This window comes from Lepus europaeus, chromosome Y (genome assembly GCF_033115175.1).
Source record: "Lepus europaeus isolate LE1 chromosome Y, mLepTim1.pri, whole genome shotgun sequence".
Lineage (NCBI taxonomy): Eukaryota > Metazoa > Chordata > Mammalia > Lagomorpha > Leporidae > Lepus > Lepus europaeus.
Window position 1 is genome coordinate 10,974,150 of NC_084851.1, and position 16,861 is coordinate 10,991,010.

The 16,861-nt window shown below is 42.0% G+C and overlaps 1 protein-coding gene across 1 annotated transcript in view; it reads left to right on the forward strand.

The window, feature by feature from the left end:
- Nucleotides 1-2,484: 2,484 nt before the first annotated feature.
- LOC133754087 (nuclear receptor corepressor 1-like) overlaps nt 2,485-16,861 on the forward strand; it is a 33,635-nt gene continuing 19,258 nt past the window's right edge. Inside the window, 1 exon segment of the mRNA XM_062184675.1 lies at nt 2,485-2,502. Coding sequence (XP_062040659.1) covers nt 2,485-2,502 — 18 coding nt within the window.

Sequence of the window (16,861 nt, forward strand, 5' to 3'; positions counted from 1 at the left end):
GCAACGGGAGGCATGATTCTTGGCCATACCATTGTTGACCCCGTTTCCATGTGGTCTCCGTACGCAGCTGTGCCTGTATTAGGTTGTCCCCCAGGGGATCTTACCCATCATTGACTAACCAGCGCTCAAATCGAGAGACCACAGGATTGCTTGCTCAGATAGTGGTAGGAATGAGGAATAATGGTTATCAGGAATGGCATGACCGCACACAGGCTATGGGCCATTTGAGTGGCTGACCAGAGCTAGTGGGGTACACAACAGTAACAGATATGGCTTTGGGCAGTTTCTCAGGGTAGGATGATAGGGCAGGTGCGTCTGCTAACAAGGCAGAGTCTCGGTCTTGTTCAACTGGTTCTGGTTGGCTGTCAGTTGCAGGCTTGATGTTTCTGGCTGGTACCCAAATGGGCTGTTCTGCATTCTCTGGAAAGACACAAGCATATCCTCGACCCTTGGTTAATAAAAGCCTTTTTACAGGCGTTGGAATCCAGGGCCTGAATTTTGTGTACACTTCAACGTTAACAGCAAACATGCTGATGTCATGGGATTTAGCGGCTGCCCTGAGATATTGGGGTGCCTGGGGACTTCCACAAATGTGGGGATCCTCACTGGGTGTGGATGGGATGACATTGCATGAGTTATTGTGTAGAGGTCCTCTTAGTTCATCCCACAGGTATGTTGGGGGTGGCTGACTAGGCATTGCTACCTTGTTTGCTATGTTCTTTTTTTCACTGTCAGAGCTCTCTCTCCCTAAGTCATCAACCATTGTCTGTGAGACAGGGACCTGGAGTGTCAGGCTCCTATCACTCACAGATTCACTATGTTTGATAATCTGCGCAGGATTCTGAGAGGAGGGTATCTTTCCTATGTCTGAGTGCTTAAGAGCGGCACAGTATGCCAACTCTAGCCAGAGGAAAGACACGTACAGCACTGCTGCCGTAACAAAGCAAATTCCTAGCACCTCAACTGTGGATGGCATTTTGTAGGAGGTTTCCCTATGCTAGACAAACAGATAGTGGTGTATCAGATCGTACATATGTCCTGTGCTTAGTGGGGGACTTCCTTGATTCGTTAGGTCAAGGCCGTATGCCCACACAGTGTCTCCGGAGCATCACCTCTCTCGAGTGAGGGAAGATGACTTGGTTCCGAATTCTGGGATGATCAATCCCTTATGTGAATTCGCCGGGCGAACCGAAAGTAAAAGGAGGAGCCGAGGAGCGACGTACGCTTCAGGGCAGTGTGTGCTAACCTGGGGTCACTTAGACCGAGGACAAGGACAAAGAAAGGGGCGTAGGAGGGGGTTCTGTGCTCACCCTCACAGAACCGAACAGCATACAAAACACCGAGGGGCCTACTTGCTGAAACCCAGGGGGGACCTCGCCGAGTCCGACACGATGTTTCTTTCTCAGTCACGTTGGTGCGCCAGATGTTGCAGTTGATTTCTCTACAATATTGCAATGGGTTCATTTCTGAAAGGAGCAGCATGGTGGGGGCAAGAGGCGCGGAGTCAACACACAGACCCCGGGATTCGGGTGAAAGCAGGCTTGAGGCGATCAGCCTGCAGACTCATTTATTACAGTTGGTACAACAGGTTATATAGCCAAGACCAGCCAATCTGGTGAAGGGGCAGTCTATGTCCCAACCAATCACAGCCTGTTGCCAGGCAGTTTCCAGAGCCATCCAATCACAGCCTGTCGCCAGGCAGTTTCAAATCCATCCAATCACAGCCTGTTGCCAGGCAGTTTCCAGAGCCATCCAATCACAGCCTGTTGCCAGGCAGTTTCCAAAGCCAGATGGGTTTCAAATCCATTCCTGACTAACTGACGCTCGCTTGCCAGTGGCCACCTTCTCATGGCCTTCTCATTCCACTACAGGTGCAGACTGAACACAGCAGGGGATCACTTGCAGCTCTGATATTGTGCAGCAAATCTCTGGGATCTGGCATTGAACCCACTCAGGGAATCCTGCTTAGCTGCACAGGCAGCTTGCTGGGCCTGGTATCTGCCTGTCACGCTACAAGGTACAGGGCTAGCTCTTCTGCTTGATGCTGTTGGTCCCATGGATAGGTACAAGGCAGGTGTCCTGAGTCACAGTCTAAACTGGAACAAGGGTCCTCTGATCCCATAGGAAGCAGTTCAGCATTCCTAGATTTCCTGAAAGGCACGGCAACAAGAAGATGAATGGCTTTCCATAGGAGTCATGGGTTGAGGTTTCAGGTGCCACTCTCCATCCTGTCCTCAGTGAGTTCCCACCTCCTGCAGTCCCATTCATTCCTAGGGCAAGGGTTATCCTTTGTGAGCCAGAAGAGGAGACTGAGGATCAGAGAAGTGACATGCATGATTGCAACGGTGTGATGCATTGAGCCAGCACCCTCCTATGCCTACCTACACAGAGGTCCTTCACAGGACACTGGGTCACTGCTGATGGTAGAGTCTGCACAAGTTGCCCCAGCTGCATCCCTGCTACATTTCTGATGGCCAGGCAAGCATGACCATGAAGGACAAGGTGAGCTGGCCACCGTGGTGTTGCCTCATACACTGAAAGGCCAGATGTACTTGCCATCCCTGAGGAAGAGCTCACAGGATCCCAAAGCTGCCTTTGCCCAGGAAGAATGCCATATCCCAGCTCATTTCTTGTGGGGTGGGAGTGTAGGAGAAAGACCACCACTCCCTCTAGTCTCAGAGTTCACAGGCAGACCCCTCTACCCTCAGTCAAGTATGTGCTCAATACTCACACAGCAGTCATGACCCACAGCCTATGATCTGATTGCCTCATGTGGGGCAGAGTCCTGTGATGTGGTGTTTCCTGGGATAACTTTAAGACCATCAGTCAGGAATGGGAAGACATAGGAGCAGACAACACACGTGCGCACATGCGCACACACACACAGAGATCTTCTATTTGCTGTTTCATTCCTGTATTGGCCCCAATGCCCTGAGCCAAACCCAGAATCCAAGAACTGCATTTGGTCTCCCACATGGATGGCAGAGGCACTTGGACCATCTTCTTCTCCTTTCCTAGATGGATTAGCAGAGAGCTGGATCAAAAGAGGAGCAGCCAGGAGAACCCGAGCTCATAGGGAATGTCAGCATCTCAATCAGTAGCTTAATCTGCAACTGCAATTTTAGGGAATTGAATTTTTATTTTGAGAAATGAAACTTCAGAATACTTTCTTTAGAGGTCTTTGTTGACATAAAAATGTCATTTATGACTTGGTTTTCTTTTGAGACTTTTGGGTTTTTTATATTTAAAATTAAGAATTTTTATTCCATCACAAGCTTACTTTTGTTTTTTCTTTATTTCTAACAATATTTCATTATGTTTTTGGGATAACATTGTAATTTATATTGTTTTCAAAGGTTTAATGATGTTAACAACTAAAGAGATCAACACATAAAATGTTAAAAGTCTCAGTCCAGTAGGAAAGGGGTATAAACAATAATCAAATCAAAAGATGTTTAACTTCTTTCAAATAATCCAAATTTTAAAATAGTCCATGATTCTTTATATTTCAGTGATATATGTTGTTACATTTCCTTTTCCATCTACAATTTTCCTGATATTAGTCTTCTTATTTTTTTGGTTAGTCAGGCCAATGGCATACCAATTTTCTTTACTATTTCAAAAAACAGGTCTTCATTTCACCGATACTTTGTATTTCTTTTTGTTTCAATTTTGTTTATTTATTCTCTAATTTTAATTATTTCTTTTCTCCTATTAATGTGCTCTTTGGTTTGCTCTTGCTTTTATAAGCCCTTGAGATACATTGATAATTCATTTATTTGCTGACTTTCCAATTTTGTGATGTAGGCACATATCACTATAAACTTCCCTCTTAATACTGCTTTTGCTGTATTCCATAAATTTTGATATGATATATTGTCATCTTCATTCATTTCTAGAAATTATTTGATTTCTGTTTTGATGTCCTATATGATCTACTGTTCATTCAGGAACATGTGGAACATGTTCAGTCTCTTTGTGCTTGCAAATGTTTCAGAGATTCCTTAGTTGTTGATTTCCAGTTTCAATCCATTGAGTTCAAAGGAGATGTATGGCATGATTTTGATCTTTTTTTAATTTACTGAGGCTTGATTTATGGCTAAATACATGGTTTATGCTTGAGAAAGTGTTGTGCACTGATGAGAAGCATGTGTATTCTGCAACTGTGGGGTGAAAGTTCTGTAGATATCATTCAGGTCCATGTGGTCTACAGTTTTAATTAGCTCTTTCATTTCATTGTTGATTTTCTGTTTGATTGATCTATTCAGTGGTAAAAGTGTGGTGTTGAAGTCCCCTTTAATATTGTATTATATTCTATGTCTACAATTAGATCAGTTAACATTTCTTTTGTATATTCAGGAGCCCTGTAATTGGTTGCATATATATCTATTATAGTCAAATCTTCTTGTTGAATTGTGCCATTCTTGGTCTCTTTTAATAGTTTTTATGTTAACTTCCATTTTATCTGATATTAGGATGGAAACACTGGCTCTTTTTTTTTTTTTTTTTTGGTCTCTGTTACCATGGAATAACTATTTCAATCCTTTGAATTTCCGTCTGCATGTATCTGTTGGTGAGATGTGTTTTTTGTAGACAGTACAAACATGAGTCTTGTTTTTTATCCATTCAGCCAGTCTTATAAATGGAGAGTTGAGGCCATTTATATTCACAGTGACTATTGATAAGTAATGACCCTGGCATTTTTCCATAAATATTCATGTTGTTTACTTTGGAATTATTTTTTTTAATTCTACTTGGGGGATTATCTGACTTCTCATTCTTTCATAGTTATGGCTATTTTTCTGTGATTTTGTGTTGCACCTCCTTGTGTTTTGCCACTTGATGAGTGGCAAAAAATTCTTTCAAAATCTGTTTTTTATGGAAAGTCTTTATTTCACCTTCATTCATAAATGAGAGCTTTTCAGGTTACAATATTCTAGGTTGACAGCTTTTTCTCTTAGGATGTGGGCTAAATCTCACCATTCACCTCTAGCATGTAGGGTTTCTGATGAGAATTTATCTGTGACTAGTTGGAGATCCACTGAAAGTAATCTGGTATTTCTCTCATGCACATTTTGGATATTTTCTTTATGATTTATTATAGAGAGTTTGACTATAATGTATTGTAGTGAAGATCTTTTCTGGTCCTGTCTGCTAGGAGTTTTGTATGCTTCCTGTACTTCAATATGCCTTTTTCCAAATTTGGGATGTTTTCTGTATTTTACTAAATAGGCCTTCTAGTAAATTCTCTCTTTACACATGTTCAATAACTCCTAATTCATATATATTGGATTGTTTGATAGTATCCCATACATCTCCAACAGTGTTTCTAAGATTTTTTTTTTGACAGGCAGAGTGGACAGTGAGAGAGAGAGAGAGAGAGAGAGAGAGAGAGAGAGAGAGAAAGGTCTTCCTTTGCCATTGGTTCACCCTCTAATGGCCGCCGCGGTAGCGCGCTGCGGCCGGCGCACCGCGCTGTTCCGATGGCAGGAGCCAGGTGCTTATCCTGGTCTCCCCTGGGGTGCAGAGCCCAACCACTTGGGCCATCCTCCACTGCGCTCCCTGGCCACAGCAGAGAGCTGGCCTGGAAGAGGGGCAACCGGGACAGGATCAGTGCCCCGACCGGGACTAGAACCCAGTGTGCCGGTGCCACAAGGCGGAGGATTAGCCTCTTGAGCCACGGCGCCGGCCAAGTGTTTCTAAGATTTTTAATTTCATTTATTTGGTATGACTGAATTATTTCCAAAGATTTGTCTTCTAGCTTTGATATTATTTCTTTTGCTTCTCCAAGTCTGTTGTTAAGTCTTTCTACCACATTTTTCATTTGATCTACTGAATTATTCTTTTCTAATATTTCATTTTGATTTCTTTTTAAAATCTTGATTTCATAGTTAAAAATCTTATTAATGTCATGTATAGTTTTCTTTAGTTCATGGATTTGCTTCTGATTGCTTTTAAGTAATCTTATGACTGTATTTTTGAATTCTGTTTCCCTCATTACATCCATCTCTTCATCTTCACATTCGAATATTGAAAAATTGTTGTGTTCTTTTAGAGAGCCATGGTTTCTTATTCTTGTTTCTTGAATTTCTGCATTTATTTTCAGGCTTTTGTGGAGTTAATTGTTTTTCTTTCTTCTGATGGCTTGTATCTTTGAGCTATGCCTATGTGGCTTAGTGGATTGTCTGTACTTTCCTTGAATACCAAGAGGTGTGTGATGGGTGTGGCCAGGGAGTCCTGGTCAGTACTCCTTGGTGGGGTGAGTATCCAGAGTAACAATCAAGTTGGACCTGGTAGCTCTCTTCTTAACAGAAATGCAGGGAGGGTGGTCACATCATTGGGTATGATCACCCTCTCACCTCTCCAAGCGGAGCAATGCCCAGGTGTTTGTCCACAGTGTCTTTTACAGTCATCTGTTCTGCCATATGAACCACACAAATTATCTTTATAGTCCTTTCTGTGAGCATGTTTCCTGCAAAAGTGAGCTGCCCTGGAAAACAAAGAGATCTGAGGGTGTGGCTCTGTATCCAGAACTTGCCCAGACCCAGTCTACAACTTGCCCCTTCTCATGAAGATACAGTGTTTTCACAGTTTCAGCATCCAGGGCTCCTACTGTGTCCTGATAGCCTGTCCTGCCCACAGAATGACAGGAGTTCCTAGAGCCACTGTGCATGTGCTCAGTGCTGGCAGATGGAGCTCCTCAGCCAGAATGAAAGTCAGTGAGGGACATGAATTTTTCCTTATGGTAAAATCCCTGGATTACATGCATGCACAATACCTGCAAGTCACAACCCTACTCCTTTCATGGTTGTGCTGGGTGTGTATAAGTGCTCCCACAGGTAGCATTTCCCTTTGATTGCGATGGGTTATCCACTCCACCTATTGCAGGTTGGGCATGGAGGAGCTTGTGTTTACCTGATGACAAGGTGGAGACAGTCACCACAAATTTACACGAATTGCAATGGTTGCCCCTGCTAACAGTTCTAGTTAGGTATGCACGTAAGAGCTGGAGCAGCTGCTACCTGCTTATATCCAAAATGGTACCAGCCTTCCCACAATTAGCCATAGGGCACTGGTATTGAGGGGAAAGAAGGGGAGACAGATGCATCACTTTTTTATTCCTCCCCTCAAGGTGAACAGTTGCCCACTCCCATGAAGGTTCCCACTCTGATACAAAGACACTGCAATCCACTAGTTTCTCCTTCCATCTGTATTAACAATTGTGCAGGCCCATGCAGTCTGACCTCACATTGCTCAACATAGCAGGCTCTGGGTACTTTGTTGTGTTCATGCTTGCTGCTGTGCCTTCCACTCAGGTCCAGGCCATTTCCACTGCTTTTGTAGGACCTCCCACTGAGGTGTGCCCTGCAAATTTCCCCCTGAGAGTGTATTTTCTCCACTTTTTTTTCTCCTGTCTGCCTAGATAGGGCAGACCTCCCTGTCACTATTCTGCCATCTTGCAATGAAGTTAATATCCCTTAAAAAAACAAATTTTTGAGGACAACTTCTGAACAAGATTCCATTCAGTAACCTAATTGGCTTTTAAGTACCTAGAAAGATTCATAAGATTCTCATTGCTATATACTTCTGACCTCAGGAATACCTTCCTCAGCATTAATAAGACCATGTAGTGGAAAGGGGTAGTCAAAGAGTGTGGGGATATAAAGTGCAGACCTGTGAGATTGTACTACAATAAAGCAAAGCTATTGCTTCAAATACTCATGGCTACAATGGTTTAAGATGAAAGGAAAAGGGAAACCAAAGAAGATCTGAAATATTTCAAAACCAGTTGTGTCATACATACCAATCCCAAGACTAATATTTAAAAAATAAGTAGACTCTCAGAAAAATCTACCAAAGATTTAATGTAACCCCAAAAAATAAATGAAGTGGCATTTTTGCTAGAATACACATTATTACTGTGACATTCCTATTTACATGTTTCTTTTATAAAATTATAGGCAGGACAGATACTGTGGTGCAGCACTTGGGACTCGGACATCCCCTATAAGAGTGCCAGTTCAAGTACTATCTACTGTGCTTCTGAGACAGCTCTTTGCTAATATATCTGGGAAGCAGTGGATTTAGGGACACTTTAGAATTCCAAAGTGACAGCAGTTCAAGTTTCCAAAATCTTAAAGACATATTCATGGCTGACTTCTTCATACAAAAGCATGTGCTGCATGTGGGCAACATTATTTTATTTGTTCAAATTGAGGAAAAACAAAATAACACTTCATATTAAAAGAAATTGCATAGTAAAAGGAATGTTATTTTGCTGCTTATTTAATCAATTTTATGTTTTCTCATAAAAAGATACTCAAGAAACATTTTCTGATTTCAGTTACGCAAAAAATTAAGCCAATTTTCCCAAATCAATTTCTAGAAAGGGATGTTTTTTAATGAAGAAAAACATTTTGGAAGGATCTGAGTTCTGACTTAATTTTAATGTGAAACAAGCACTCATTGTTTTATTTCTCAAATTTATAAAACACCTTTCACATAAGAGTGGGAATAAGAGAGGGAGGAGATGTACAGTTTGGGACAAGCTCAATCAGGCTTGCCCCAAACAGTAGAGTTAGAAACGTGCCAGGGGGTTCCAATACAATCCCATCAAGGTGATATGTACCAATGCCATCTTGCTAGTCAAAGTGATCAGTTTCGGTTCACAATTCATCATACTGATAGGTCTAAGAGTCAAAGGGATCACACAAACAAGACTAGTATCTGCTAATACTAACTGATAGAATAAAAAAGGGAGAGAATGATCCAACATGGGAAGCAGGATACACAGCAGGACTCATAGAATGGTGGATGTCCTAAAGAGCACTCTAGCCTCAGAACCAGCCCTTAAGCCATTTGGATCTGGCTGAAGAGCCCATGAGAGTATTTTAGGCATGGAAAGCTAAGATGCTCTGGTTAAAAAAAAAACCTAAATGAAAGATCTCTGCAATTGAGATCTCAGTGGAATGAATGGGCCATCAAAGAAAGAGGTACCTTTCTCTGAAGGGAGGAGAGAACTTTGATTTTGACTATGAACTTGTCTAAATAAGATCAGAGTTGGTGAACTCAAAATGCTTCCATAGCCTTGGCAACTCATGACAAGAGCCTAGGGTGATTACTGACACAATAAATAAGAGTATCAATTGTTAAGTCAACAATAGAAGTCACTGTGCAGGATCTCTGTCCTTAATGTATTGTACAATGTGAATTAATGCTATAACTAGTACTCAAACAGTAATTTACACTTTGTGTTTCTGTGTGGGTGCAAAATGTTGAAAACTTTACTAAATATATACTAAATTGATCTGTATATAAAGATAATTGAAAATGAATCTTGATGTGAATGGAATGGGAGAGGGAGTGGGAGATGGGAGGGTTGCAGGTGGGAGGGAAGTTATGGGGGGGAAAGCCACTGTAATCCAAAAGCTGTACTTTAGAAATTTATATTTATTAAATAAAAGTTTAAAAAAACACTTTTCACATCCAGGTACTATTTTTCTCACATACAAAGCCACACCAGCAGTATCCATCAGTAGGAATTTTTTATCACAGACAGGAAAGATGGTTAACATTTACAAAGTATCTTATACTCTTCTTTTAAGGAGAAAAGATGGCCCGGGGCTACAGCAGAAAATCAGATGGCATTTCTAATCTTCTGGTGCCCCCCTCCAACATTGAAGGCTACTGTTCACTTCATTTATGCAAAATGAGCAGTGCAGCCACCTGCAGAGAAGGAACAGTAGAAACCTGCAGGGGACAACTCTGGACTAGAAAGTCCGAGGGCTAACCTGAGCTTATATGAGGCTGTGGTGGTCTTGGTGTTGGGTGTGAGACAGGCAGGGTTAGGTGCAGTGTCTGGAAGCCTCTGATAAATATGTAGTGACAAGCCAGGGTGATCAGGAGGTGGAGAGTTTCTGGGCTCTGTGAAGGATTGGAAATTCTCTGCAAGAGCAATGGAATGTCACTTAAAGGTTTGAACGTCAATGCCAAATGTGAGAGCACAGTACACCATGTGCAGGCATCACCCTGCCATTGACTGTCAACCTGGTAGCCCCCACCATGCCTCCTGGGAGCAGAAAGTGTCTGTTGTAACCCTAAACTGGACAGTGCTGAATAATCTGGAAATGGTCCTCAGCATCCTTCTTCTCAGGGTTCATACTCAGGAATTCATGGCTATCTGTTGGGTGCCCAGGCTCCTATGAAGGCAGAGATCAAGTAGAGCCAAGGAGTCCCAAGGCCCGATTAGACAAGCCAACAACATGATCAGACTTAATTTCTCCACCTGTGAAATGGGCCAGACTAGCTGATGGAGTCCCTGTGGAGTCACAGCCTGCTTGCAATCCACTTGCCTCCCCACCCTCCTTCTCCATGCCTTTCCATGTGAGCACTGACCCCTCAGGCCCACAATTTGCATTGAAGTTCACTAATTACTCAAGACCCATTGGTGTCCAGCCATTCTCAAAGTTAGAAATTATTGAATCCAAGGCCATTTTTTAAAAATAAACACCAGCTGAAAACATGAAGCATAAGTGATATGTGTATATTTTCACCCCTCCCCTCATGTCTTGAAAAGTCTTCATTACTGTTGCTAAAAATAAATGACCTCAGCTCAGTTAAGGTTCATGGGGCATTGGGTACCTGGTGTCTAGGACTTCCTTCCTCTGATGAGTCCAGCCATCAGCCTGGCCTCGTACAGCTGGGGGAGACACAAACACAGAGCCCTCTCCAACCATCTGTTTGTGGGCCCCTCACACCAGTCAGGGACCAGAGTTTGTGTCACATTGCAACTCAGGCAGTACCCACATCACTTTGATCCACAGCAGCATGACTGGGAAGGGTCCTCACAACACACTCATTTGTGCCATCATTTTGGATCTTGTACCAATTTCCCTTGCACACCCATCTTTCTTTCCTCTTTCCAAGCCCATGAGGCTCCATGGAAATCCAGACTTCCTATGACCTCTCTGCTGGTGCCAATTAACAGCTGGGGATGCATCTGCATTCTTCTGAACATAGCATTGTCAGAGGTAGGCCTCAGAAGCAGCCCCATATTTATACAAACTAATGCCCATAACTTCATAGGTGGGGTTCCATTCCATTTATGAGAAAACACCCCAGGAAAATCTATGTTTGGCAACTACAGGCTGCCCTGATAACATTAAGTAAACCTTGGGAGGACCTTCTACTATTTCACACTCAGGAAACATTTTGTCCATGACAAGGGGAGGGGAGGAAAGGTAAGATAAATTGGACCTCATACCCATATAAGCCCTAATCTGAAAACTGATCTTAGATCTTTGCTAAGATGCCCACCTGAACTGTCAAGTGTATTCTCTTCATTAAATTTTCTTATCTTGCTTAGCCAACTCTGAATGACTGGGCACTCCCACTCAGATTCATCTGAGGAGATGTCCATCCATTTTGATGGAGCACTGCCTCATTGCACCTCATTACCTTGCTTATCATGACTCTGAGTCTCACATTGCAAAATGAAAGATCTCTGCGAGTGAGATCCCAGTGGAAAGAACGGGGCCATCAAAGAAGGAGGTACCTTTCTCTGAAGGGAGAAGAGAACTTCCACTTTGAGTATGACCCTGTTGGAATAACATTGAAGTTGGCAAACTCAGAAGGCTTCCATAGCCTTGACAACTCATGACTAGAGCCTAGGTGATTACTGACGCCATAAACAAGAGTGTCAAATTGGTAAGTCAACAACAGGAGTCACTGTGTACTTACTTCTCATGTGGGATCTGTCCTTAATGTGTTGTCCAATGTGAAGTAATGCTATAACTAGTACTGAAACAGAATCTACAAAGAAATCAAGAAACTCCACAACATCAAAACAAACAACCCACTTAAGAGATGGGCCAAGGACCTCAATAGACATTTTTCTAAAGAGGAAATCCAAATGGCCAACAGACACATGAAAAAATGTTCAAGATCACTAGCAATCAGGGAAATGCAAATCAAAACCACAATGAGGTTTCACCTCACTCCGGTTAGAATAGCTCACATTCAGAAATCTACCAATACATAATAACCCTACCATACACCCCAGCCATCCCACTCCTTGAAATGTACCCAAAAGAAATTAAATTGGCAAACAAAAAAGCCGTCTGCACATTAATGTTTATTGCAGCTCAATTCACAATAGCTAAGACCTGGAACCAACCCAAATACCCATCAACAGTAGACTGGATAAAGGAATTATAGGACATGTACTCTATAGAATACTATACAGCAGACAAAAACAATGAAATCCGGTCATTTGCATCAAGATGGAGCAATCTGGAAAGCATCATGCTGAGTGAATTAAACCAGTCCCAAAGAGACAAATATCATTTGTTTTCCCTGATCGGTGACAACTAACTGAGCACAAAAGGGGAAACCTGTTGGAGTGAAATGGACACTATGAGACACAGTGACTTGATCAGCTCTTGTCCTGACTGTTGATGTACAATGTAATACTTTATCCATTGTAGTATTTTTTTGTTCTAGTACTGGTGGTTGAACTCTGTAATTAACACACAATTATTATTAGGTGTTTAAATTTTAATTGAAAAATGATCCCTGTTAAATATAAGACTGGGAAAAAGAGAGGGAGGAGATGTACAATTTGGGACATGCTCAATCAGACTTGCCCCAAATGGTGGAGTTAGAAATGTGCCAGGGGATTCCAATGCAATCAATTCAAGGTTGCATGTACCAATGTCATCTCACTAGTCCAAGTGATCATCTTCAGTTCACAATTGATCACACTGATAGTTCTAAGAGTCAAAAGGATCACACAAACAAAACTAGTGTCTGCTAATACTAACTGATCGAATCAAAAAGGGAGAGAAGGTTCCAACATGGGAAGTGGGAGACACAGCAGACCCATAGAATAGCAGATGTCCTAAATAGCATTCTGGTCTCAGAATCAGCCCTTAAAGCATTCGGATCTGGCTCAAGAGTCCATGAGAGTATTTTAGTTACGGAAAGCTAAGACACTCTGGAAAAAAAAAGACCTAAATGAAAGACTCTGCAAGTGAGATCCCAGTGGAAAGAATGGGGCCATCAAAGATGGAGGTACCTTTCTCTGAAGGGAGAAGAGAACTTCCACTTTGACTATGACCCTGGCAGAATAAGATCAAAGCTGGTGAACACTAAAGGCTTCCATAGCCTTGGCAACTCATTAGTAGAATCTAGGGAGATTACTGATGCCATAAACAAGAGTGTCAAATTGTTAAATCAACAACAGGAGTCACTGTGAACTTACTTCTCATGTGGGATCTGTCCTTAATGTGTTGTCCAGTGTGAAGTAATGCTATAACTGCTACTGAAACGGTATTTTTACACTTTGTGTTTCTGTGTGGGTGCAAACTGATGAAATCCTTACTTAGTATATACTGAATCGACCTTCTGTATATAAAGATACTTGAAAATGAAAAAAAAACGGTGTTAAATTGGAAATTGCATAGAAAATTAATCAATTTTTAAAAAGTATGATGTAGGAGGCCGGCACCGCAGCTCACTAGGCTAATCCTCCACCTTGCGGCGCTGGCACACCGGGTTCTAGTCCTGGTTGGGGCACCGATCCTGTCTCGGTTGCCCCTCTTCCAGGCCAGCTCTCTGCTGTGGCCAGGGAGTGCAGTGGAGGATGGCCCAAGTGCTTGGGCCCTGCACCCCATGGGAGACCAGCAGAAGCACCTGGCTCCTGCCATCGGATCAGCGCAGTGCGCCGGCTGCAGCGTGCCTTCCACGGCGGCTATTGGAGGGTGAACCAACTGCAAAAAGGAAGACCTTTCTCTCTGTCTCTCTCTCACTGTCCACTCTGCCTGTCAAAAATTAAAAAAATTTAAAAAAATAAATAAAAATAAAAAATATGATGTAGGATCTCTGTCCTTAATGTGCTGTACATTGTGATTTAATGCTATAACTCGTACTCAAATAGTATTTTACACCTTATGTTTCTGTGTGGGTGCAAACTGTTGAAATCTTTACTTAATATATACTAAACTGATCTGTATATAAAGAGAATTGGGGGCGGAGCCAAGATGTTGGAAGAGTGAGGGCATACACAACAGTTTGGGAAAAGAAATTTAAACAAGGATGGAGTTACTGTACCCTGAAGAAGAGTCTCAGAGGAAAAAACTGCAGAGGAAACTTTTCTGGATCTAGTGGAAGCGACACGGAGGACCTACTGGGAGAGTAAGGTGGCCCACTGCCACGCCACGCTGAGCCATGCTGAGCCACATGGAGCCATGCTGAGCTGCACCTAGCAGCGCCCAGCCACACCACACCCCACGGACCTGACCTGACCCGACCCGCAGGGAGGCGCGCCATGGACATGGCCCACCCACAGAATTTGAGCACCGGCACTGGAAGCAAATGTATCCAGAGACATTGACCGTGAAGGTTACACCTTGGTCGGAGCTCACGCAGTGGGGAGGGGGAGCTACACCAGGCTGACTGGAAGAAAAAAAGAGGGGGGAACCAGCTGGGACACTAGCCTCTCTCTGCACTCTCCTTACAAACCCCAGAAAGACAAAGAGCAGAGACCACTTACTTTACATAAGTAAAACAACCTCCTTAGCCTAGGCAACACTGAAGAATCAGAGCTCTTTGCCAACACCTCCAAGATGCCAAACAAATATAGAAGCCGAGGTAACAAGAGCAAGGAAGACACTATGACGCCCCCAAGTGAACAAGGCACGCCAATGCAAGATTATGAAGATGAAGAGATAGAGGGAATGCAAGAAGCAGATCTCAAACAATTGATAAGAACATTAAGAAGTTCTCAAAAACAAATTCTTGAGCTACAGAAATCCTTAATGGACAAGATAGAAAATCTCTCTCGTGAAAATGAAATATTAAGGAGGAATCAAAATGAAATGAAACAACTAGTAGAACAGGAAACAGAGATAGTGACAAAAAACCACAATGAAATGAAGACTCAATAGATCAAATGGAAAACACAATAGAGAGCCTCAAAAACAGAATGGGTGAAGCAGAAGAGAGAATATCGGAATTAGAAGACAGAGAACAGGAAAGGAAACAGGCAAACCAAAGAAAAGAAGAAAAAATTAGAAATCTAAAAAATAGTCAGGAACCTACAGAATACTATTAAAAAAACGAACATTCAGGTCCTAGGAGTTCCTGAAGGCATGGAGAGGGAGAAAGGATTAGAAGGCCTTTTTAGTGAGATACTAGCAGAAAATTTCCCAGGTTTTGAGGACAGAGACATCTTAGTACACAAAGCTCATAGAACCCCTAATAAACCTGACGAAAAGAGATCCTCACCATGACATATTGTAATTAAACTCACCACAGTGAAACATAAAGAAAAGATCTTAAAATGTGCAAGAGAGAAACGTCAGATTACTCTCAGAGGATCCCCAATTAGACTCACAGCAGACTTCTCATCAGAAACCTTACAAGCAAGGAGGGAATGGCGAGATATAGCCCAGGTACTGACTGCCCAGAATATTATATCCTGCAAAGCTCTCATTTGTGAATGTAGGTGAAATTAAGACCTTTTACAGCAAACAGAAATTGAAAGAATTTGTTGCCACTCGTCCAGCCCTGCAAAAGATGTTTAAAGATGTGATACATGCAGAAACACAGAAATGCGGTCACCAATGTGAAATAAGGTAAAGGAAGGAAACCTCACAGCAAAAGATCACAGGAAACCCAAAAAGATAGGGTAAAGTTACTACTTATCAATAGTCACATTAAATGTTAAAGGCCTTAACAATCCTGTTAAAAGACACTGATTGGCTGATTGGGTTAAAGAACAAAACCCATCTATCTGCTGCTTACAAGAAACACATCTTTCTAACAAAGATGCATACAGACTGAAAGTGAAAGGCTGGAAAAAGATATACCATGCCAACAGAAATGAAAAAAGAGCGGGAGTAGCCATCTTAATATCAGATAACATAAATTTTACCACAAAACCTATTAGGAGAGATAAAGAGGGGCACTATTTAATGATTAAGGGATCCATTCAACAGGAAGATATAACAATTATCAATGTATATGCACCTAATACAGGGCACTGGTTTATTTAAAAGACTTGTTATGGGAATTAAAGGGAGTCTTAGACCCCAATACAATAGTACTGGGGGACTTCAAAACTCCACTCTCAGAGATAGACAGATCAACAGGACAGAAGACCAACAAGGAGACAGTAGATTTAAATGACACTATAGTTCAAATGGACCTAACAGATATCTATAGAACTTTTTATCCTACACAGAAAGACTTTACATTCTTCTCAGCAGTACATGGAACCTTCTCTAGGATTGACCACATGCTAGGCCATAAAGCAAGTCTCAGCAAATTCAAAAGAATTAGAATCATACCATACAGCTTCTCGGACCACAAAGGAATGAAGTTGGAAATTAGCAACTTAGGAATCCCTAGAGAACGTACAAACACATGGAGACTGAACAACATGCTCCTGAATGAACAGTGGGTCACAGAAGAAATTAAAAGAGAAATCAAAAATTTTCTGGAAGTAAGTGAGGATAGCAGCACATCATACCAAAACCTATGGGATACAGCAAAAGCAGTGTTAAGAGGAAAATTTATATCAATAGGTGCCTACATCAAGGAATTGGAAAGGCACCAAATAGATGAACTTTCAACTCATCTCACGCATCTAGAAAATCTGCAGCAAACCAAACCCAAACCCAGTAGCAGAAGAGAAATAATTAAAATCAGAGAAGAAATCAACAGGATTGAATCCAAAAAAATTTACAAAAAATCAGCCAAACAAGGAGCTGGTTTTTTGAAAAAATAAAAAAAGTTGACACCCCATTGGCCCAACTAACTAAAAAAAGGAAAGACCCAAATCAATACAATTAGAGATGAA